At 47.3% G+C, this 22,261-nt stretch overlaps 2 protein-coding genes across 2 annotated transcripts in view; one reads left to right on the top strand and one right to left on the bottom strand.

Annotated features, from left to right (window-relative positions):
* Positions 1–4,232: 4,232 nt before the first annotated feature.
* Positions 4,233–5,666, bottom strand: LOC143689742 (uncharacterized). Its single transcript, XM_077167900.1, has 3 exons — positions 5,330–5,666; positions 4,670–4,760; positions 4,233–4,554 (listed from the first exon to the last, which is right to left on the bottom strand). Exons 1-3 carry the CDS (start codon positions 5,566–5,568, stop codon positions 4,429–4,431), a joined length of 456 nt encoding a protein of 151 aa, XP_077024015.1. The 5' UTR covers positions 5,569–5,666; the 3' UTR covers positions 4,233–4,428.
* NTF3 (neurotrophin 3) overlaps positions 5,279–22,261 on the top strand; it is a 66,732-nt gene continuing 49,749 nt past the window's right edge. The window contains exon 1 of the mRNA XM_077167899.1: positions 5,279–5,550. Within this exon, the coding sequence (XP_077024014.1) occupies positions 5,533–5,550 (18 nt within the window). The 5' untranslated portion in view covers positions 5,279–5,532. The remainder of the gene's footprint in view (positions 5,551–22,261) is intronic.

Consider the following 22,261-nt stretch of genomic DNA (forward strand, 5'->3'; position numbering starts at 1 on the left):
TTCCCTGCCTTCTTTGTCTCCTGAGGCCTATTCCCTTTGGAAATGCATTAGTTACCTAGGAAACCTTAATGTCACTTTTTTATGAGTGGCGTTTGGTGCAGCATAAAGTTAATTTATAGGGTGGCTCAGAATTCATGTCATGACTGGTGAAATAGGACACTTTATTATGATTTCTCTATCCACCTGTGTGGTAGATCTATATACCTTTCTTCTATTATTATGGGTAATTTCTTTTAACATAATTATGAATACATATACTATTTCAAAAAATGAGTTGATTTATTGTTGTTCAATATAATTCATTATATTGTTCAATGTAAACTCTAGAACACAATTAGCAATGACAACAAATCCAGTAATACACCAGGCAATCTGTTAAGAGTTGAAGGATATAATGGAATCTCCTTTTAAATGATGGGTGGTCCTGCCTTAGAGACAGGGAATGGATAAGAAGAGATTTTGAAATCCTTTTACTATGTCTTTAATGCTCTTTGAGGTTCATATGAGAAAGCGGTATAAATTCTAAATACTTCTTCTACTTTGTTCTGTTAATTTTTGCTCTCTTTGTCCAAAGGGGAAAGTACATCCACGAGTTACAGTAACGACATGTTTAAAGATGGCACACAAATAACAGGACATTCCAGAGTCAAGCTTACCTCTAATCTAAAGCTTGAGTTCAGGCACCAGTGGCAGGGAGGGGGGCACTGTTTTTAGCATAAGGAGGGTTAATTGGGAATTAGTGCTTGCCTTGTGCCAGGCACTGCGCAGTGTTTTAAATAATTTCTTTTGATCCCAGCAATACCCCTATGAGACTGCTGTTGTTACTGCCAATTACAGATGAGGTTCTGATGGGGAACCTGTCCAAAGACACATAACTAGTAAGGTGGGAAACGCAGCAATGGAATCCAGGTATGTCTCCAAAATCTGTTCTCTTTCAGAGAGTTCTAGTTACTGATCTGTTATTTATTTATTTTTAAAATATTCTTTCCTGCAACCCTGTGGAAAGTCTTCGAACGTCTGAGTCTCAGTTTCCTCACCCATTAAATGTAGGACTAGGATATGGGGACGGGTAGAATTTGATCTCTAACATCCTTGCTCTGTTTAGAGAGTTTCATTGCTGATAAAAACAAAGCTGTGCGTTCTCAGGAAGATGGAAATGTTAGGGAAGACCCTGGTTTCTTCATTAAACATAGACAAATCACTTCGTTTCTGTGAGCAACTGTACCTACTTTAAAAGAAATAATAAAGCCTCTCAGAGCGTGTGTCAGGGCATTTGGGAGGAATTGCTCATCAACATGATAGCTTATGTGACTGTCGGTTCATAATACCATAGCGAGTGCCTATGCAGTAAGATGTGGGCAGCTATGAATCTTATTTGAGTGCCATGAAGCCAGAGTAGCATGCAGCAGCCTTCCCTAACCCTTAAATTCCCAGTGCCTATACAAACACCTTTGCCTTCACTTTAATTGTTTCAAAATCCTAGACTTTCTGGCTCCATCAGCTCAAACAGCTGTCTGGGTGGGTGGGGGTGGGGATGTATGGGGTAGGGCAAAGAAAGCAGCTGCAGCCAATGGGCCAAACCTCCCCACAGCGCCCTCCAGCAGCAGAAGATGCAACTTGCAAATGTTTTAGCATCTGCTAAGGTGTGGAGTATATTTTAGTAAACTTGAAAGCGAACAAGAGAAAAACAAGGGCAGGACAGACATTCGAGGCTAGCTACATGATCAAGGAGAAAAGAACCAAGCTTGTCTTTGCCATGTACGGTCATAAGGACAAGGTTCTTGGAGCCCAATTCTCTCATTTCCTGGGTCAACATGTCACAATGAATTAACCACAAGCTGCTACAGCAGGAGACACTCCCCCCCACCCCCACCGGTAACTCCTTCCCCATCCTCCATCCCTACACACACATACACACACAATCCACTCAACTGAAACTTGGAGTAAAAAATGCTGGTTTTCACAAAGTAAAGGCATCATTCCTACTAACGTTTCCATTTTGTTTCTGTTCAGTATTTCAACCACAGAGTGGTGCTATTGCAAAAGATAAGGGTGGGCAGACAGCATGCTCTCTCGGAATTTACTTTCGGAGAGAGTTTTAAAGGGGGTTTTCAGACACCAGGTCTGGTTCTTGCCCTCACAGGCTACTTTGAGGAGTCAGGGCCTTACTCTCCAATGACTCAGGGAGAAAAAGAAAGCTCAGCAACCTAAAAATACAATCAACAGACGGACGGTCAAGGCTGTGACCAGGAGTCAACTTGGAGAGAGGCATCACCTGGCTAATGGAGAAAGACTAGTTATGAATGGGCTTCCCCGCGGATCCTCAGGACTGTCAATGGAGCATTGAACTCACTAGCTTACTTTCCAGTTCTACTTCTAGCTTTAGCTGTTTACCCTACCACAGTCTTTCTTTTAAAAAGAAAACAAAACAAAACTCTTACATTTAGAAAAACAGATTTGCTGAAGTCACAGTGCTCTGTAGTTCCAAAGTGACTCTCCATTAGGTACTATAATCTCCTATTCGGTATTTAAAAAAAAAACAAACAAAAAAAAACCACGCTTTTTTTTACTCCCTTTTCTACCTACCATCCTCTTTCATCATTTTGCCACTCCCTTGGAAGCCTTTTGGCAGAAGGAGGTCATCCCCCAATCCCCTGTGAAGGCGAGAAAAGACCATCTTTAGTTCTAAAGTAGAAAGAAAAACAGTAAAGGAAAATACAGGTTGCTTGCTCAAGACCTTTCTTCCACCAAGAAAAGTACCAATTTCTCTTCATTTGGAAATTCAATCCGTCTGAGAATAATGTATCTTTCACTCTCTGCCTCTGTCTGGGTCTCTCTCACTCGGCATCTCTTCTCCCTTCAGACACCCCGTCTTCCCCCCACCCCCACCCCCACCCCCCACCAAAGGCACTGCACATATTTGGCAAGATTAAGGTGTCACTTCTCATATTACAAGGCGTGTTGATTGCACGCAAAGGCAGACCCACAGGTTTAAGACAAAACCCCCTCGATTTGGGAAACAATACAAACTCGTCCTTTGATCCCCTAGATCCTGGCAAAGCAAGGCTTCGGTCAGCGCGAGGCATCTGCAGAACAAATCGGGGTCTTAAACTCACTGCTGCTTTTTCTTCTTCTTTTTTCCTTCTGATTTTTCAAATTTAAGTTTGCGCCCCCCCCCCCCCCACTTCCCCTCCTTCTTCCAGACTACCAGTGACCAGGGAGCTGCAGACAGAACGGCCCGCACATTTTTAACCCGTTCCTCGCTGCAGCAGGAGCTAACCACCTCTTTCTTTGCCATCTTCTGGTTCGCCGAGGACTTGGAGCTCAAGAAAAAGAGCCGAGGGGCTGGAGTTTAAGGAGCCCTAGAATTCGGCCAGTAAAGCTGAAACTGGGGCCTGAATCCCTCCTTTGAGAGCTGCGAGAAGGGAGGGGGCCAAGTGCGGGAAGTGGGGGAGGGAAGGGAGGCGGGCCAGAGGAGAAGAAGAAAACAGAACCCCACAGAGCACGCCCAGCCCCAGCCTTCATGGTGTTGTGTGGCCGGGTGGAGGGGAAAGCGCAGCAGCCTGGCCAGGGCCGGAGAAGGACTTCGATATTTGGGCACCAGGGAAACCACTGAAGGAGGATCCTACCCTTCGGAGGGACAGCGGGAGTTGACGCCCGGGCCTTGGTGCGCGCTTCCGGCCGTTTTCGATGTGGCAGCGCCCATCAGCCAGGATAATGATGAGGCAGGTACAATCTATCTAGTAACGAAGTACCCAGGCTCCGGGTCCTTTCCCACCGCCCCTCCATCTTCGCCCCCGCGTCGGGTTTGGCCTGATCGGGTAGGCGTTTTGTGCTACAGAGTTCTGGTGGTTCTGTGTTTTGATCAAATTTTCAATTCCAAAGAATTTGTGGGTTTTCTTTTTTTTTCGTGGCTTTTTTTTTTTTTTTTTTTTAATCCTAGACCCTGGAAAGTAATGAGTTGCTTATAGGCTCCTGGTACTGCAGGGCAGGGAGGAGATGGGATCCTCACCCACCTCCCCCAGTCGCGCTGGGATCAAAAAGTACCGGCAAGAGATGGGCGAGCAGTGTCAGAGGTGGCAGGGAGGGAGTGGTGGGGGGATCGAGGGTGAGGTCCACCGCGCCACGACCAGAGTGGGGAGGAAAGCGGGAGAGCGGGAGGCAAGAAGGCAAAACTCCTCTCCGAGGCTTTCGAATTCTCTTAAGTGACACCACAACCCCTCCGCCCCCAAGTTCTCTCGATGGCAAATGGGCGAAAGCAAAATAACTTAATTCAGAGAACGAACTCGGAGCAAGTGGGGTTTAATGGGCAGCTAAAATTATCAGCCACAGTGCAAGGTGCTGCTCTCAAAAGAAAAGGTTTAGCCCCCAACACCCCACCTCCGTCCTTTCTCTGGAATGGATGCACAGGTGGGGAATTGAGCTTCACTATTTGTCGGGCGCTACCGAGAGGGTCGTTGCCTCTTCTGCTTCCCGCGCTGTCCCGTGTGCAGACTGGTAGATGCTGGGCGGGTGCACCGCTGCAGGGCCCCATTCTGGTTTGGAAGGAAGGAGCTAAGAGAGAAGTTGGAGGCTGGGTGAAATGGAGGCTCGGATCCATCCCCCACTTCCCTCCACGCGCGCGTGTCACACACATGTAGGTCCTCCCCTGTCCCGTCTTTCCTGGTACCTCTCTGGCTTGACCTCCTGCACTGCGCCCTGGGCGCTGGTCCCCGGGAACGAAGAGTTCGCTGAGGACCCGAGTATTCCTTAGGATTGTCCTGTTGTGGGGTGGGGGAAGGAGTCAGGAGTGGGCACGGTAGGAGGTGGGGAGAAACCTGGAACTGGAAGGGTCTGAGATTTGGAGGAGGGGTTTACACATCAGACCCAAGCAGCCTGAGGACAGGAACATGTAACAACAACAACAAAAAATCTTAAAAAGAAAAAAAAACAAGAAAAAAATTTTGAAGTACAAGAACAAATAGTTCTAACATGTAAAATATAATGAAAAGTTGACTATTTCGTTTTCTCCTGGATTTCCAAAAGGGAAATCGGGGGTGGAGAGGGGATTACTGAAGAATACCACTTATTTAGAAGCTTACCTTTTTATTTTATTTTTTTTAAGAGGGGCTAGAGGAAAATTAACCCGGTCCGCAACCGACCCTAGGCAGAGGACCGAAGGACACCGTTGCGCTGGTCTGCGGGGCGCACCGCGGGCCCGGTGCCGGTGCTGGCGGCGCGGCGCCGAAGGGGTTAAGGCGCTGAGCGCGGAGCCATCTGGCCGGGTTGGCTGGTTATAACCGCGCAGATTATGTTCACGGGACTCAGAGTTGAAGGCTCCTCTCCTTACCGAACAGCTCCGCTCACGGCCCCAGCGAGAGAGCCCGGCGCAACTACTTTCTTCCCTTTTCTTTCTTCCTTTCTCCCTTTTTGCCCCTGCTGGGTGGTGGTGGTGGCGGCGGCGGCGGCGGGGTGGGGGAGACTCTGAATGACCAAGCTCGCGTCCACCTTTCTCTTCATGTCGACGTCCCTGGAAACAGTCACACGGATGCCATGGTTACTTCTGCCGCGGTAAGGGGAGGCTGGCATGGAGAGTGGGCAGGTCCTGGGGTGGGGAGCGGGCTCCGTTGTGTGTGAGTGTGTGGAGGGGGGTTATGGGGGTTTCCAGTGGACTGGAGCGAGGGGCTCCTAACTCCGCACCCTGCCCCACCCCCACTGTGCCGCTCTTTCTCACTTGCCCCGGATGGTGCCTGCCGCGAAGTTTACGCTGGATCCGAGGCCGAGACGTAGCCGCCCCCTCCCCCCACACACTCTCCCACACACGCCGGCACACACCGACACCCCTTCCACCTCCTCTCTCTCTTCCTTCGGCTGCCCAAAAAGCCGTTCTCAATCTGGGAAAGTGATCAGGTTTAAGAAGGACCAGAATTGGAAATGGGGACGACAGAAGGTCCGGAAAGAGATTCAGCAGAACCGCCCCCTCCCACCCACTCCCCCAGCACCCCCAAAGACCCTTGTCTGCTTCTCCTGTGAAAACTCCCCGCCCATTTAGAAACAAAAGCGGTTGGCAGACAGACCCCGGGCGGGGAGGAGACCAGGGTGCCGCAGCAGCTCCCCCGGCGCGCGCCTTGTACCCGGTTCCCCTCGGTGCCGGGCTCTCGATGCGGCCCCCCATCCAGGGTCCCGGCAAGGGCTGGGGGAGGGGACGCGGAGCTCAGGACCGCGGCGCTGGCTTCCCAGTTTGGGGAGCTGGGACTCCTGGCCCCGCACCGCGTACCTGCACTGGAGTCTCCCTGCTTCCGCCGAAAGCTCGCTCGGAAACAACCCCCCGTCCCCCTGGCTTGCCTGAGCCTAGCTTGCCTGTACCCCAACCCCATCCGACCCCGCAACCGCCACCCTGGGTTTCTGCGCAGATGTGGAGCTCCGCACGCGGCCAGCACATCTGGGGCCCCACCGTAGAGCGGCGGCTGGCGCGGGAGCCGGGCCATCCTTGTGTGTGTGTGTGTGTGGGGGGGGGTTGCCTCACAGATTCTCCGAGCCCCTTCTAGGAACTTGAGAAGGAGGTGTGGGAACCCGGGAATCGGCGGGGCGAGGTCGGAGTTCAGAAAAACTACAATGATCCAAATTGCGCCACTGCCCCAGCGCTCAGCTCAATGGCGGACGCTCCTAATTGAATTTGGAACCCTTGGGAATTGAAGGTTCGGGACCGGGGATGCGTGTGGCGGCGGGGCTGGGACAGGGCACTCTGCTTGTTGGTTTCGGGCGCCAGTAGGTGCGCGCCGAGGAGGCGCGGCTTCTTTGCCGGAGCTCGGCTGCTATGTTCCTCATCTGCGCTTCAGATGCACGCAACTGAGACAGACCCCTGCGTCTAATGGGGTGGGGGCTGTTGACTAGAAAAGATCCGTTCATCGGATGCGTGGCCTGGGAGGAATTCTAGGTAGAGGATGTAGCAAGACCGCCACGCCTCGACCTCTGGCGGCGGGCTGCAGGTTCAGAATCAGAGCGGAGGCAGCTGCTGGGACGCAGCCCGCGTGCGCGCTGTGCTCTTTGCTGGCGAACTCCGGAGACTGTGCTCCCGGGGACTTGTTTATGTGCCTGAAGAGGAGGGGGCGGAGGGACTCGTGGGGGAGGGGAGGAGAGACTAAAAGGATGGGTGTTCCTCCGCAGCCTGACTGCAGAATATGCTGGGAGACCTGCTTTTTAATAATGAGCTGCCTGCCCTCTGCCACTTAGCAAAACAGTTAAGTGAGCAAAACATCTGAGCTCCCTGCCCCAAATTTCAGGGTGGGAGAAAGTTGTAACATAGAGGGAACGTTTCAATTAGTTCTATTTCTGCAATACACAGAAATTTCCAGCATACTCAACCTGCCCCCTTCCCACACCCAATTCTTTCCTGAAGTGTTGCACAAAGAAAGTTGAGAGATGAAATTCAAGGATTAAAATCCAACCGCCTCTGTCTCGGGCTCAAGCACATACAGCAAGGTATGGAGGGAGGAGGAGATGAAAAACAAGCCAGCTGCCCTGAGCAGTGTGGAGGCAAGTAGGAAGTCTGCGGATGTTTGCCCTAGAGAAAGGTTTGGCTTTACTGAGGACCGCGCTGTAGCTGGAAGTGGAGGATTTGGTTCTCTGTGAATGGGGTCTTTGCTTTCCGCAGAAAGGAGATTGTGACCCTTGGGTGTTCTGTGGGTCAGTGAAGGATGGGCAAGTGTGTGAGGGTGTGTGGGGGGGGGGGGAAGGGGGGACGGCAAGAAAGCAGGAACTGCACCACGTTCTGCATGAGGCAAGGTGTGTGCATTTCCGAGGTGTCTGTGGGGTGGGCATATGTGGGAATAGCTGGAGCTGGAAGCATGTGGGAACATAGGTGTAGCTAATGAGAAATCTGTGCCTATGAAGGGTGTCAGAGCAGGAGGAGAGGTGCAGTGTGTTGAAGACAGATGGCTTGTGTGTGCCTGCACAGACGAATGCAGTGGGTGTGGTGTGGGAGGGCGGCTGTGCGTGTGAGGGGAAGGTGGTTATGTGTGGAAGGTTCGGCGCCTGAGGATTACCAAGGGGATGTGGGGGGGGGGGCAGGGAAAGAGTATCTCGGAGGACAGCAGAGTGTGAACCTTATGAGTACCCACTGGGAAATTTGGCTGGGGTGGCACGTGGGGCATGTGTGAGAGAAGAGTGTGGGCTCAGACACTCTATGGAGGGATATGGCAATTGTGGGAGAGGGTGCCAGTATCTGCCTTTATTCTTTCTTCCTCGGAGAGGAGGGAATTGGAGAAGGCTTAAAATGAGAGATGTGCATTTGAGAGGAAAAGGCCTCCTGTGTTGGCACTGGGTAGGGGACAGGGAGGGATGTGTATTAGATTGCAGTGAAGGGAGATATTTTGGGTGCCTCATGGCCAGGATGCATGTTTTCCAATGGTGTATGATGGGTTTCTTATTTAATAGTGGAATTCACTCTCACCAATTGATATTGATTAACAATTAAAATTTATGGAATGCCTACTGGATGCTTAGCCCACTGCTGAGTTCTGGGGCATGGCATCATGCCCTGGAAAGATTACTTCTCTGGACTCAGCTGATTGCTGCAGTTTTGCCAGGAACAAGGGAGAGAGTGCAGTGCTAGTTGAGGTTTCTTTAAGGTCTATAATGCAATTTCTAGAGATTTTTATGGCTTTTGGGGGCCTAAGGAAAGCTGTATGGAAATATATCTGTGCTTTTGCAAAAAAGTGGAGCATAAAGATAGGGGTGATGTATTATTTTGTGTGATAGGGAGGGAGCTGGAGGGTGTTGTTACAGTTTCTTGTAGGATATGAGGGTTGGGAATTGGGGGTGCTGCCTTCCAGTTTGAAACAGAGCCCAGATACCTTTGAGGATTGAGTTTGTAAAGTACCTGCTAAGAGGGGCAATAAAGACTTGACACGTGGAGCTGGAGAAGGGTGACCAGAGAAGATGGGGTGTTTTTGTTTTTATGTTTTCTGGGCTATAAGTGCAAAGTAACCTGAGGTGTGCATGTATATGCATTTGTACACACGTGTACATACTGTGGGGCTAGAATAAAGTAACTGGGAGAAAGCTGGATAGAAGGGTGTATGTTCTGGCTCTAGAGAGGGGGTGGGGTTTTTACAAGGAATTCACAGGAAATCTGCATGTCTGAGGAAGACTGGAAAATGTCTTGGTTGCTCAGATGTGTATTGTAAGTGGAAAAGAGTGTAGATAAAAGGATGTCTGTAGGCTTGGGGAGCATTTGTTTTGTTTGAGGAGTGAGGGGTGTATAAAGTTGCTTGGGCTCATACCCTGAGATAGCTAGTGAGGCACCTGGATCTGGGCAGGGCAAAATGTGTGCTTTTGTGACAACGCGCACCTGCCTGGCTAGACCAGGTGATGGGAACCCCATTTTATTAGGTTCTGATGGTGTGAGGGTGCATGATTGGGGGAACTGTGTCTGACTCTTGGCATTTTCAAATTAGTGAAATTAGAGTTGCGCCATCTTGAGGTTGTACCTTATTTCTAGGGGAAATTTATCACTGTAAGAGATAGGACTGATGATAGCTGATATTTGTCACAAAGTAGGGACTTAACTATTGGTCAGAAGGGCTGCTGGTAGATATTTTTTAAAACAGTGTGATGAAGTGAAAAATTTGCAATTAGAATGCCTTGATTCTCGCTGTCTTGCCACTTTGGAGCAATGTGACTTTGGGAGGGTTTTTAATCCCTCTGAACCCTACCTTCTCTTTTTGTAAAATGATAATGTCTCTGATGATTCAATAAGGAGGAAAGCTCACTCCTCTTTCCCCCTTTCCAGTAGGTTTAGGAGCACAGAGCTTTACCCACACAGGAAGTCTAATTGAATACATGTGCTAGCTTGTAAATAAGCCCCTGTAAAAGCCCTCTTCTCCTTTATAGCCCAAATTGATAAAATAGCCTTGATGCAGCTGTCTTGGTTTACTTATCCATAAAATGAAAGTAGCCAAACCTTGAGTATGGTTGATGGAAATCTCTATCCATAAAAGGACTTAAATTATTTAGAAGAATGTGGTCCAGAAATCAAGGTTATTAATTATAAGAGACAGGCATTTTCTTATTGTTTAACATTAGCCATGCAGACCACAAGGCCAAACAAATGTGACCTTGAGGACAGAAAAAATAGTAATTGCCCATGGCATAGGCATGAATAAAAGAGGATCACAGTCTGGCCAATTTGGGTTACTGTCAAGGCCTGTTCTTCTCTAGACTGTGGATCCTTGGCAGGCAAGAACCTGCCTGGTAAGAGGAGTTCATGGACTTTGGGTTTGTGGAATGCTACATGCCTAGTGAAGCAAGTTGGAGACAGCCACTTGTCCCAGAGACAAGGAGGCAGGGGGACAAGAGACCCATGCAAATCTCTGTGTCCTTCCAGAAGTTAGCACAGGCTGTTAACTCCTGGCTCAGACTCAGGTTCCCATCCTTGAGTTCGGTGGCCATAAATAGACAGGAGCTAAGCTATTTCCATGAGGCACTGAACCAATTCTGTTGCTTTTCTTGGCGAGATTGGACCAATTAAGTTGATTGGAAGAGGTCACCGCTGATGGATCTTACATTCCCCAGGCGGGATAAGCCAGAAGAGTTTAATTACATAACGTTCCCCATCTCTGCAGTTCCACCCCCAGATGTATCAGATGTTCAAGCCTCTCCTCCATCCCACCACCCCGCCACTCTGCCACTCAGTATGCAGCAGGTGGCTTCTTCTAAAGGCTTCTCCAGACTCTTTCCCAAGCACTACAAGACTCACACCTGAACTGGAGGGAATGCAGTCCACGTGCTGATTGAAAGTGAAAAGGCAGGGAATTCAGGCTGACAGAGAAGATCTTTAAAACCCAGCACCCTGCTGCTGTTTTACTCATTAATGAGGCAGGCAATCTCTGGCATTAGGGATGTTGAACTATTGACCGTTGCTAGGACTTCATTTAGTTTTATTTAAAATTGAGTTTTGTTGGAGAAGGACCAAATATTGTCCTGGAGACAAGCCTGAGCCCCATATGGTGCTGCTGATAGGGTCTGTGGATGTATTCTGTGTATGCTAAGCATGTCACAGGATGCAAGCATGCATGTAGGAGGACACGTGAGCCCAGGAGCACCCTGGGGAGGTAGTAACTTTTGCAGAGCTGACATCATCAGTGATGGGCACATGAGAGCCCCCAACTCAGATTGGATTGTCATTTTATTGCTTCTGTCACCATCAGGGGCTCACAGAAGGTGTGAGGGACAGATACCTTGCAAGTGGGCCAGCTTGAGGGAAAAGTTGGGGCAACTTCTTTTAGATTGTTAATACATGGGAATGTGTGTGCTTTCAAGAAGTATGAGGCTGGTGTAGACAGCGCTTCACCCCTGTCTACAGATTTCTATTAAGTTCAAGGCTGCATAAAGAGAACCTTTTCAGAGAATTCACTTTGGAACCTGTGGGAGCATATGTAGCTGGCCAAAAAACTCCTTTTTTTGACAGTTTTCCATAGCTCAGCCTTTCAATCTACCAGAAAATACCAAGCAGCTGGAGAGTGCCTGACCCGGGGTGGGGTGTGTTTGGGGGGGAATGGGGCAAGAGGGAGAGGGGGTCAGAATACAGGTGCTGCTGCATGTATTTGTCTAGGCTCAGGTCCTTCTCAGACAGTCTTAGTTGGAAACCACTGAAGAGATGCTCTTGTCATCTCACAGCAGGAACCCTTGACTCGACCTCAGCTTAAATGGTGAAGAACAGATTTTGAAGTGAAATTTGGTGTAGTCTATTGTGATTGCTCCCTTTTTAGCAATACCTCCAGGGAAGACTTTTTTTTTTTTCTTGAGCCCCAAATCCTTTACTGGTTTGTTCAGTCAGGGACTTTGAAAGGATTAAGGTTCTCACATCTAGGGCCAGAACTATAGGAGTAAAAGGTAGCTTACTGAGACTCCAGGCCAAGGTGATGCTCAGCAGCGTGGGGCAGCAGGAAGCCTGCTGACTTGGAGATAGAGGACCGGGCCGGAGACTTGGTTCTGTAGCCCAGTTAGCTGTGGTTGTGTGACTCTGAACATTTTCTCCAGGCCTTAATTTTCCCATCTGTGGAAGAAGGGCTCAAGTTAGATCTTGATATCCCATTCCAGCCCCACCTTCCTAGGATTCTACAGTAGTCTCAACCTCCTACTCAATCAGCACTAATAGGCCTGGTTGGAGTACCTCTTGGCACACCCTTAATGAGCCCTGGTTCTTATCTTTGGGGAACGGATGAGTCAAAGGCAGAAAGGCATGCAAAGAATTTGCCATAGTTTTAGTTTTGGCCAAGAATGCTCACAGCATTAGCTTAGCCTACACAGTGTGTGCAAAGCTGAAAAGTGTTGGGTTTGGCTTTCTGGTAGACCTGGTGCTAAACGTCCAGCTTCCACACCAATTCCTTTCAAAGTTAGTGTTTCTGATGAAGATAAGTACCACCTTTAGGGTGATTAGTGATAATGAAAGTTAACATTTGAGTATTTTCTGAGTGGCAGGCATTTTTACAAGTGCTTCATGCCATTATCTCAGTGCTCAAAATAATGCCATTTATGATGGGAAGACTGAGGTTACGTGAAGTTAAGTGATATGTCCAGGGTGACACAACCGATGTTGTATTGTAGAGTGTAATGCGCTGGCTTTCCAGCCTGAAGACTGTGGTCATCCCATGTTTACCACCTGCCAGTCAGAGTCTTTTCTCTATGTTGTCATCTGATTTGGTAGCCTTCTACAAAGCCTGTCACCACACAAAAAAATAACGCGCTCCACTGGAAGGCTCATTTTAATGTGCAAGACAAATGTTTAAATTTTCTAGCCACCTGCTGGCAAGCATGTGTCAGATCTGTCTTAACTTCTATCCACCCCCCTCCTTTACTTCCCCTTCTGTTGACAAGGGAAACTGCCCTTCCGGAATGGGGGTATTGATTTAAGCCACAATTGCCTCCTTGTAAATTCTATAAGATTGGAGCTAGACATCTGGTTTTGATCCACACGTCCAAGTGAGGTGGTAAGTCCCAGCATTCTTGAGTCCTGGGATGAAGCTTGCACAGAATCAAAATAAAAGAGAATCTGAGTGGAGAACATGAGGTTTGTCTTTTCAGAATCTGGAAAATGCCTTTCTCTGATAGACTAGGGACCTCCTACCAAGTGCCTCTCCTTTTAGACTGGAGCCAAGGTGAAGGTGAATTTCTAGCTGGAAAGTTGGGGGAAGATGAGGACTGGGTCCTTGGGCTCTGTCTGCTGGAGAGCCAAGCAGCTGTAGAGTCCTCCAGCCCTGGCATTTTCCTGCTGCATGCTGTAGTCTGGGCAGTACCAGAAGTTAGGAAGCCAAGGGATTCTTGGGGTGATACTGTCCTTTCAAAAAGTGTGACTGAAATCACTTGTTCTTCCTCCGCTAATTCTCCTATCTCAACTACTGGGCACATACCTCCAAGGCATTCAATGAGGGATGGCTCTGTTCTGCTACTTAAAAGTATTTGCAGTGTGCAAATAAATGCAAAGCACTGCCCTAATGCCTGTTATGTTGTGGGTGCTCAAATATATATATACGTATACTTCTCATAAAACAACTTTTCACAGTTGTAGGAATACTTATTATATAGCCCTATATATACATATCTATACATGCATATGTATGTATTTATAATAGCCAGATCCCTGTGATTTACTTACCATGCCCTCCCCCACTTCTGTGTCTAGGTTTAAGCCCCCAGATTTTAAAATACTCTTGAAGCATTTAAAAATATCCTCCGTCTCTGGCTCCAAATTATTCCTTAGGGATAATGCTCAAGTTCACAGTCTGGGATTAGTTCCATCCTGAGTCTAGCAGACCTGCTCCTGTTAGTTCATGGGTCTATCCCCTCCTTCCACTGGGTTCTTGAGGAAAATGGAGCTCTGGTAAGTGACATGTTTTCCCAGCACATGTGTTCCATGATTGAGAAGGAGCTCAGCTTTCCTGACACACAGCTGGTGGCATGAACAGCTTACCACATCTTTCCCCGAAAGGACTCAAACTAGCTGTGTGACTTTGAGTAAATCACTTTCCCTCTGAGGGCCTCTATCTCTTCTCCTGGAAAAGGAGGGAGCTGGACTCACTAGTGGGTTGACCAGGAGTCTGCCGGTTTTAACCCTTCAGATATTCTGTGATCTCTGCTTCCTAAATCTCACTGTAGCTCATGCCTGGGATTTCCAGGTATCTCTGCTGGAAATGTCTTGGAAGACTTATATACAGAAATGCCGGGAGTGGGGTGGGGAGAAGAAGGGAAGGAGGAAATTAAGTTATGTGATGCCAGATAAGTTATGGAACATATGGATAAGTGTCTGTTTATAAAGTGCTGTAGAAGAAAGCCTGCCAGATTTGTGGCAGATCTTGGATTGGAAATTGGGAGCATAGGGAGAGGTTTGTGTGGGATAAAATCATCTGTGGGTCACTGAATTTAGTCAGATAAATCACCAAGATCCTGAACTACAAGCAGGGAGACCTGACTCCACCCCTTTCGGTACTAGAGACTAACTGTGCGATTATGGGATGTCCCTGAACCTCCCCAGGCCTCACTTTGCTCATCTGTTAAATTACAGAGTTAGGGGCTTCTGGCCTAGAGATCTCTACAGTCTTTTCTTCCTCATCAGTAAGTTGTAGGACTTGGAGATTGGTAGAAGAATCTGGATGGATGGATGGATGGATGGATGGATGGATGGATGGATGGATGGATGGATGGATGGATGGATGGAGAAGGGAGTACCCTCAAATGGTTCAACTCTAGAGAGAAATATCTGATTGAGGAATGATATGAGAGGTAGAGAAATCCATTTGTTCTTGAATTTGAAATGGTGGTGGCAGATAGATCCCGTGCCTTTGTTGTGTTTAGAATGCTCTCCCCTCCTTACTCACTGATGAATTGAGGTCATGTGCCACATCTTTACTTAAGTGATACCGCCTCTGGCTCCCTGCCGCCCTAATTTATACTACTGGGCAGCATGTACTTTATTTGCATTCCTATTTTCTCACTCAAATATGAGCTCCACAAAGAAAGGAATCTGGTCTGTTCACTTTTGTGTCTCCCAGAACCTTGAACAGTGTCTGCCAGAGAAATGTGTCGGGTGGATGAATGCATGACTGTCCATCAGTGATCTCAGACCGGGCAGCAGTGATAGGGTAACCTCAGGAAATAGGGTCAGAAAGGCTTGCCAAGGGCCCAGAGCTGAGTTCTCCTGTGTCTCTTTTGGTCTGTGCCAAGGCTGGGGTCGTGAATATTCACTGTCTACTCCCCAGAAAAGGTCATTCTTGCTCTCTTTAGAGACCCTCCAACCTCTGTCATATCTTAGCCTGCTTAACGCTTCTGCAAATTTGGGTTCTTGGTTGAAAGGGAATTAGATGCTGTTGTGTGTGAACCAGGCCAGTCCCTCTTTCGATACTCAGAAAGCAACTCAATACACATTTTAAAAGATTATTCAGTAAATATCAGACTCTGTGCTAGATATTGGAGAAGATGCAGAGATGAGCGCCGGGGCCCTGATGACAAGGCTCGGTAAGCAGGTGGGGGAGACAGACAGGTTACTGCTGGGTCAGTTTAAGGAGAGGAGATGTGAGTGGTAGGTTGACTGCAAGACTCTGAATTAAATGTTCTTGGTTGGTGTGACTGAGGATGGAGAATGCGCTGGGTCCAGGAGCAGGCTCGTGGGCCTGTGGACAACCTTCACTCTCATAGCAGAGTGACTTCTATCACTGAGTTCCCAGTGCCAGACCAAGCCCAGGGCCTTGGGTGCTAAGTCTCAGGGCCCTGTGAGCTATTCACAGGCAGTTTTGGAGAAAATACATATTGTACAATAGTTGGGGCTTGGTGGATTTGCAGGCATGCTTGCAGGCGAACCCTTCAGAAATATCCCTGCCAAGAGCAAAGCAGTGGTGCATACTGGAGAGGGACTTCTGCCCCAGGCATTGCTTTCCCCTCCTGCCCTAACTGCAGCTGGGTGCTCTTAGTGGCCACTGCTGACGCAGTGACAGACTGCCATCTACTGTCCACTTGTGTCCGTGAGTCCCTCCTGCTCAGGGAGGCCCAGACACCAGGAGAAGCAGACACTGCATCCTTATTTAGTAATGTCTGTAGACTTTGGAAGGGGACCTTTTAAAAAAATAACACGTTTATTAGATGTTTTCTTTATCTGCTTAACAAGAGTGCTATTTTAAGGGGACCTCCGTCCCTCCACTAGTGTTTTTTAACCGCTGTGCTGGCTAGGTACTTGTGGATTTCGAAGGTAAGGCCTTACCTTCCAGAGCCTTCTGTTCCGGTTGGGAGTACAGGACTGACTTGCAGATCAGGGTGCATTTGATAAGTGGCAGGTGAGTGGCATGGACTGCAGATGCTGAGGGCTTGTGGAACAAAGAGGAGCCCAGAGGCTGGGGTGACTGGGAAAGAGGAGTGTGGGCAGCTTCAGCATCTCAACGTGTGCTCCCATGGGTGCCTTGTGGTGTGGAATAGACTGTGACCCAAGAGTGGGGCCTAGAAAACTGAGACCCAGTTCCAGATCTGTCACCCACCCGCCCTGTGACCTGGAGCCTCAGGCTCCTCACCTCTAAAGTGAGGCTGTTGTCTAAGCCCCCCAACACCCACTCCTCCCTCCCTAGGTATCACACTTGTATGCTATGGGTTGTGGTTCCTGGTTTCCAGTTTTCCAAGGAACAGCAGAGTCAGAGTCCCGGCATCCCACATGGATGCTGTGCAGGGCGGGAGGGGACTCCTCCCTCCATGGTCCTGCCCTGATAACCCCACACTCAATGGGAGAGAGAGAATTTCCCCAGAGGAATTTAGGGTGCCATACCCACCTGGGGGGGATGAGGGGCTCTATGCAGCACCTGCCCTGCTACTTCTTTCCATATCTCTCCTGGATTTTCCTCCCAAACTATATCTGTGTAATATTTGAGTCTTTAAGATACTAAAGAAATTGCTTTAGTATCTTAGTGTTAGAGCTTAAGTCTAAGATGCCTTCAGGTTAGAATTCATTCGACAGTTGCTTTTAAGGAGGTTTATTCTATTTTATTCTTATTCATTTACTTTCATTTATTTGACGTGGCTGAGAGTGGGAGGTGGCTGTTGAGTAAAATTGAGGAAAGTTGTTTTTCGTAACTCACGCTTTCATTCATTCTCTTTCTCTCTCTCTTGCTTAGCTTTTAGATTATCATCCAGCAAATATCCAGTGTGTTTATTTCATGTTCTTGTCTTTTGCTATGTGTCGGGTGGGAAGAGGAAGGGAAGAGGGAAGACCTAAGTACACAAGAGATTGTTGTCTCTTAGCCAGTCAAGAAAATCATGTTGATTTTGGGGCTGTTGTATAAAGTTACTGCCTGACTGCAGCGAGGGTCCGGAGCTCTTTGGGGGACCTTTGACAGAGGTACAGTCAAAGGTAGAGCCGCTAGAGAAGGTCAGATTTTGACTAAGAGAAGAAAACATGTTAGAGGTGGGCAAAGGATTCCAGTTGTTTATCTTCTTTGTGGTGTGCTTTTTTTTGCAGCACAGCGATGTTTTGAGACTACGGTCCAAAAGACAGACAGCAAACTGGGGCTGGGAGAGAGATAGAAAGGGAAATTTTCCCTAGACCAACCAGGGTAGAGGGAACTAATCAATTCTCAGCAATGTATGGGGAGCCAGAAAGCCCCAGAAAATAACTAGGAAATGTTCTGTTGGCCTGCTGTGTAATTCGTAATCATCAGTGAAAGTGGGAGGAAATGGGGGAGAAGAGAATTTAGGTAGATGGAAACAGCATGGGGAAAGAAAGGTTCTAAGGTGAATGAAAACAGGGTGTGCCTAAGGAATTGAAAGATACCCAGGTAGGTGGTACCTGAGAACAAAGGTAGATTAACCTGAGGTGAAGGAGAGAGGTAGGCAGGAGCCCACAGGGAGCTTGACCCCAGGGGTGATGGGGAGCTGTTGAAGAGGTGGAGTTAGGAGAGGGTAGAGGGGCACAGTCAGCTTCTGTTTATAAGATTACTCTGGCTGCATTGTGGAGGTGGCCTTTAATAGTTGTTCAGTGAAAGAAGGAATGATGGGGTGGTTGGATTGATGGAAGAATGAATGAATGAGTGAACAAATGACTGAAACACCCTGGGAGAGTAGCAGAGAATGGCAAGCCTGGTTTGATCTTTGGATTCCTTAACCAGTGCTGGCCACGGGGTGATTATCACAACTGGGGAGGATGCAGGCAATACAGCAAGTATCCTGGTTCTAGCTGTAGGAAAACAGAGGCTAAACTAGTTACTCTTAGTTCTGAAAACTTTAGGGTGGCTGGAAGTGGGGCATCTTCGGACCTTTTCCCATCTTCTATCCTTTCCATCCTATTTTGTACCAGTTCAGGATCAGTAAAGAAACTGACTTCTGGAATTGCCCCCCCCGGGAAATCTGACACTGTGGGAGTGACTTACTTGAGACCTGCAGACTTTTTCACGTTCACAGTAGAATAGGGATAGATGCTAAGCTTTCTGGGAATATGAGGAAGTCCCAGGTTCCTAGACATCAGACCTACCCATAGATCATTTCTGTGGATTAAAGTGTGTGTGTTTTAAACTCTCCTGAAAATTACCAAATACCACAGATACTCTCTTGCCAGCAATGAGTCTGTACAGTTTTTTGCAAGGTCATGTTGTTCAGCATATGCAAGGGAAAGTGAATGACAGGGACCCAGAGAGATGTTTGCCATGCCACCCAGCACCTTAGGAGATGGGAACTCAACAACTCCCTTGGTCAAGCCACAGTGAGCTAAGGAGAACCTCTAACATCAGCTCACAGGTCTTTGGCTGCTCAAAGACTCCCCCACGCCCTGGCTAATACCTCACCTGACACTTGGAGATCTAACTTTGACAAACTGTGGGTGCTCAGGGTGTTGCTTTGACCAATTAAATTGGAATCTCTAGGGTGGGGAACTAGGCATCTGTATTTTTTAAAGCTCTCCAGGTAATTCCAGGTGATTGCATTAACTTTTAGTATTGTCCCAGTTTGCCCCTTCCCTGCCTCTCTACTGCTTTGCCAGAGCGCCTCACTGAGTCTCACCTTTGGTGTAACTGTGAGAACATTTTGCTTAGATAAGGATGTTTAGCTTATTTGAGCTGAGCTGCTCCTTGACCCATTTGCTTCAGAAATTGGAGACCAAGGGCAGAGGGGCAGAGCAGAGGTTCTCGGTAGATGTCAGAGTGCTCTACTGTTCTCTATTGAGGGCAAATGGTGGGGAGCAGAGGAGAGGAAGGGAAGTAGATCAGCATTCATAGAGCAAGTACCTCTATAGCTGTCATCTCATTTAGTTTCCCCACAACCCTCAGAGACAGGTACTATTACACCAGGCTGAATGCACAGTTTCCCTAAGGTCTTTAAAATGCAAAGTTGTTTGTGGTCTCCGAATAACCAGATTCCTACATTTGTTCTCCCTGGGTTTGCATATCAGTCAGATGCTCCCCTCTAGGGACAACTGGGACCAGGGCTGCTGATTTCTGGCACTGATGGCTGAAAGGAAGAAAAAGCCCCTCTCTTCCCTCTGTGGGCTAGTCCTAAGAGGCTCAGGTTGAGGACATTATTTAACCAATAGGCCTCCATGTAGGGAAGGTAAGTTGTTCTCGCCAATGTCATTGTCCGGGTAGGAAGTCAGGGTTTGTGAGGGATAGAGGAGGTGAGTACAGAGAAGGAAGCTAAATTACAAGATCTGACGCAGTTAAATAAGGTCTGTAAAAGTCTAGTTTTCAAATGTATATTTTCAAGTTGTAAGGTGGACCATCTTTGCAAAAGATGGATGGCCATATATGTCATCAGGCATGCTACAGCTGAGGTCCAGCAGTCATTGTTAAGTGTGTGCTTCTGCCAGAGTTTTGAAATTGGGATTTCCTGGACCACCAAGTGACCTTGGTGTAGTTTGGAAACTGGAATGCAGGTGGAACGGGCCAGTGTAACTGAACTTGAAGACTGGGATGGTCGTTCAGAGTGGCGTAGCCATGCCTCCCGGCTGTGGGCAGTGAGAGTTGGGGTGAGTGTCCTTCTGTGCCAGGGACTAGAAGGCTTGCACATTGCAAACAAGAGAGGAGCCTTGCAAGTAGCAGCAGAAACAGAAAACCGCAGGGCCATCTCTTTGTATTTCACGTGGCTGGGCCAGAAGTCAATCTTCGGTAGTTATGTGTTGCTGTCACCACCCCCCACCCTAAACACACCCAACAATCATTGCCCAGCACTAGCTTTTTTCATTTTTTAATTAAGGGACAGTGATCTTTTAAGGAGGGAGAAGAGAGATGAACAGAAACATTTATTTCTGGCCTCTAGGCAAGTTATTTTTATGTAAAGTAATTGAGGACCTGGTTGTAAGGGACCACTTAATGAGTGGAAAGTTGACTATATATAGTATTGAGGAATATTAATTATAAGGTACATAAATATCCTCTAATAAATAAAAAAGGATAAAGAAAGGCTTTCCAGTCATTCCCCTATATTACTATACAAAGAAATTTAAAGAGAAAATGTTTCTCAGGCTGCTTTTGCACTGGAACTAATGATGACGGAATCTAAACCCCATTGCAGCAAAACGAAGAGAGTGCTAACATTTAGGCAAGAAGGCGCAGGTTTGTTCGTACTTCTGTCACCGCTAATGGTGCAACCTCTTGCAGGCTTAGTTTCCTCTTTTGTAAACTGTAATAATAAACTGTACCCATTTTAAACAATTAATGTGAGGTTCAGAGGAGATAATGCATAGGAAACAGCTATGCAAACTGTAAATTCCTTTCCGAATTTACGTTATGATTTAAGTTGATACTTTTTAATGCCGGCAGCCCATTGCTCTGTTTGGAAGATGATTGTCTTCCAAATCAGGCTAGGAAAATGTGTTCCCTAACAAGACATTGTAGCACACCTAGGTGTTTATGAAATTTTGAGTTTGGGAGGTAACCTTCAGGTGGCACAGTAAGAAATAGGAGGAAATGTCATGGTGTGGCTTGAAAGAATAGCAGTCTATTACTCTGCTTAGTTCTCATGATGTCACCGGGGTCTGAGTCTCAGGGTACCCCCATTTGTGAAGGTCTGCTCATGAAGCAGGATGCTGAGAGTGAACATAAATGATGCACAGGGCAGGAAAAATGCTATCCAGGAAATGTGAGTTTGTTTCAGCACGGGTTGCCCACCACATTGTGAGGCCAATGGGCTGGCTGGGTTCCAGCTGCTCTAGTTACACTCCGCACACACAACTGTATCTGTGTGTGCAAATCAGAACTTCCCTTCCAGCCAGAGAGTGGATCTGGTTCTAAGACTCACAGATTGCCTTGCCTACTGCCATGGCCCCTGCCTTTTTTGTTTATTGTCTTATCATTATGAAAATCTCCTTGAAATTAATCTCCTTGAAATACCTGATTCTCAATTTGTGGATGCAGAGCCTTACATCTTTGAGATTATTTCATATATTTATATATTATTAACATATGTAAAGCCCATGCTTTACATGCTCATGCATTTCCTTGGGTTTGGGTTTTTCTGGCAGGAGAGTTGGCTGTTTCTTTTCATGATGCTGACTTCCTTTAGATGAGTGGTTCGTTATTCTTATGGCCTGCTGGTCCTCTGTGTAGATTCTCTTGAATACCTTGGTTTTGACTTGTGTGCTGACTTTGGCTTCTTAAATTGTCCTGAATGCTTACCTTCTTTTAGGGACTCGGTTTCTGGTCAATGAATGACCCCCTTCTTATTTTCAAGCCTATGTAGAAATATGTTTATTTTTTAGTGTTTTTTTCTGTTATATATGTGGATTTGGTACAGAAGGCTGAAGACTGCAGAGGGTGCCCAGTTTGTGATCTTGAAATTGGAGTCTCTTCAACATTATTAAGAATGCTTCTGTTGAGTGAAACATTGAATAGGGTTTCCACAAGAGGTAATGGCTAGAAGAACTAGACCAGTTAGCACAGTGCTTGTCCCATATAGGGGCTTGTGTTAGATAGGTAAAGTTGTTTTGTTAGTTGTATATTATTGGAAATAAAAATGGAGGTTCTTGTAGAATATCAGCCTAGTTTTAAATCTCATCACCACTGCCTCTTAGCAAAGGAACCTCTAAGATTCAGTCAGTTTTCTTAAGTGTAAATGGGTGACAATGGTCCTGCCTTCCCCATTACATTACTGGAAGGGCTAAATTCTATGTAGTATATAACTCTCTTAATCTGTAACATGGTCAGGTCTCAGTAAATGTTAGCCTGTACTATCATTATATTATTTTGAGCATTATTAACTAATCCAAGACCCCCCTAAAAAGATGCAGTGCCATGTCAGGGCAACCAGTGGCAAGAACTGGAAC

The sequence above is a fragment of the Tamandua tetradactyla genome, chromosome 7, assembly GCF_023851605.1.
Source record: "Tamandua tetradactyla isolate mTamTet1 chromosome 7, mTamTet1.pri, whole genome shotgun sequence".
NCBI classification, from domain to species: Eukaryota; Metazoa; Chordata; class Mammalia; order Pilosa; family Myrmecophagidae; genus Tamandua; species Tamandua tetradactyla.

Excerpts from the sequence above, each read along its gene's own strand:
- LOC143689742 (XM_077167900.1), bottom strand. The coding sequence starts at position 5,568 with ATGCCAGCCTCCCCTTACCGCGGCAGAAGTAACCATGGCATCCGTGTG. Across the intron at positions 4,761-5,329 it reads GCCGTGAGCGGAGCTGTTCG|GACAATCCTAAGGAATACTC; the intron begins GTAAGGAGAGGA and ends ACCCCACAACAG. Across the intron at positions 4,555-4,669 it reads CAGGAGGTCAAGCCAGAGAG|CTCCTTCCTTCCAAACCAGA; the intron begins GTACCAGGAAAG and ends CTTCTCTCTTAG.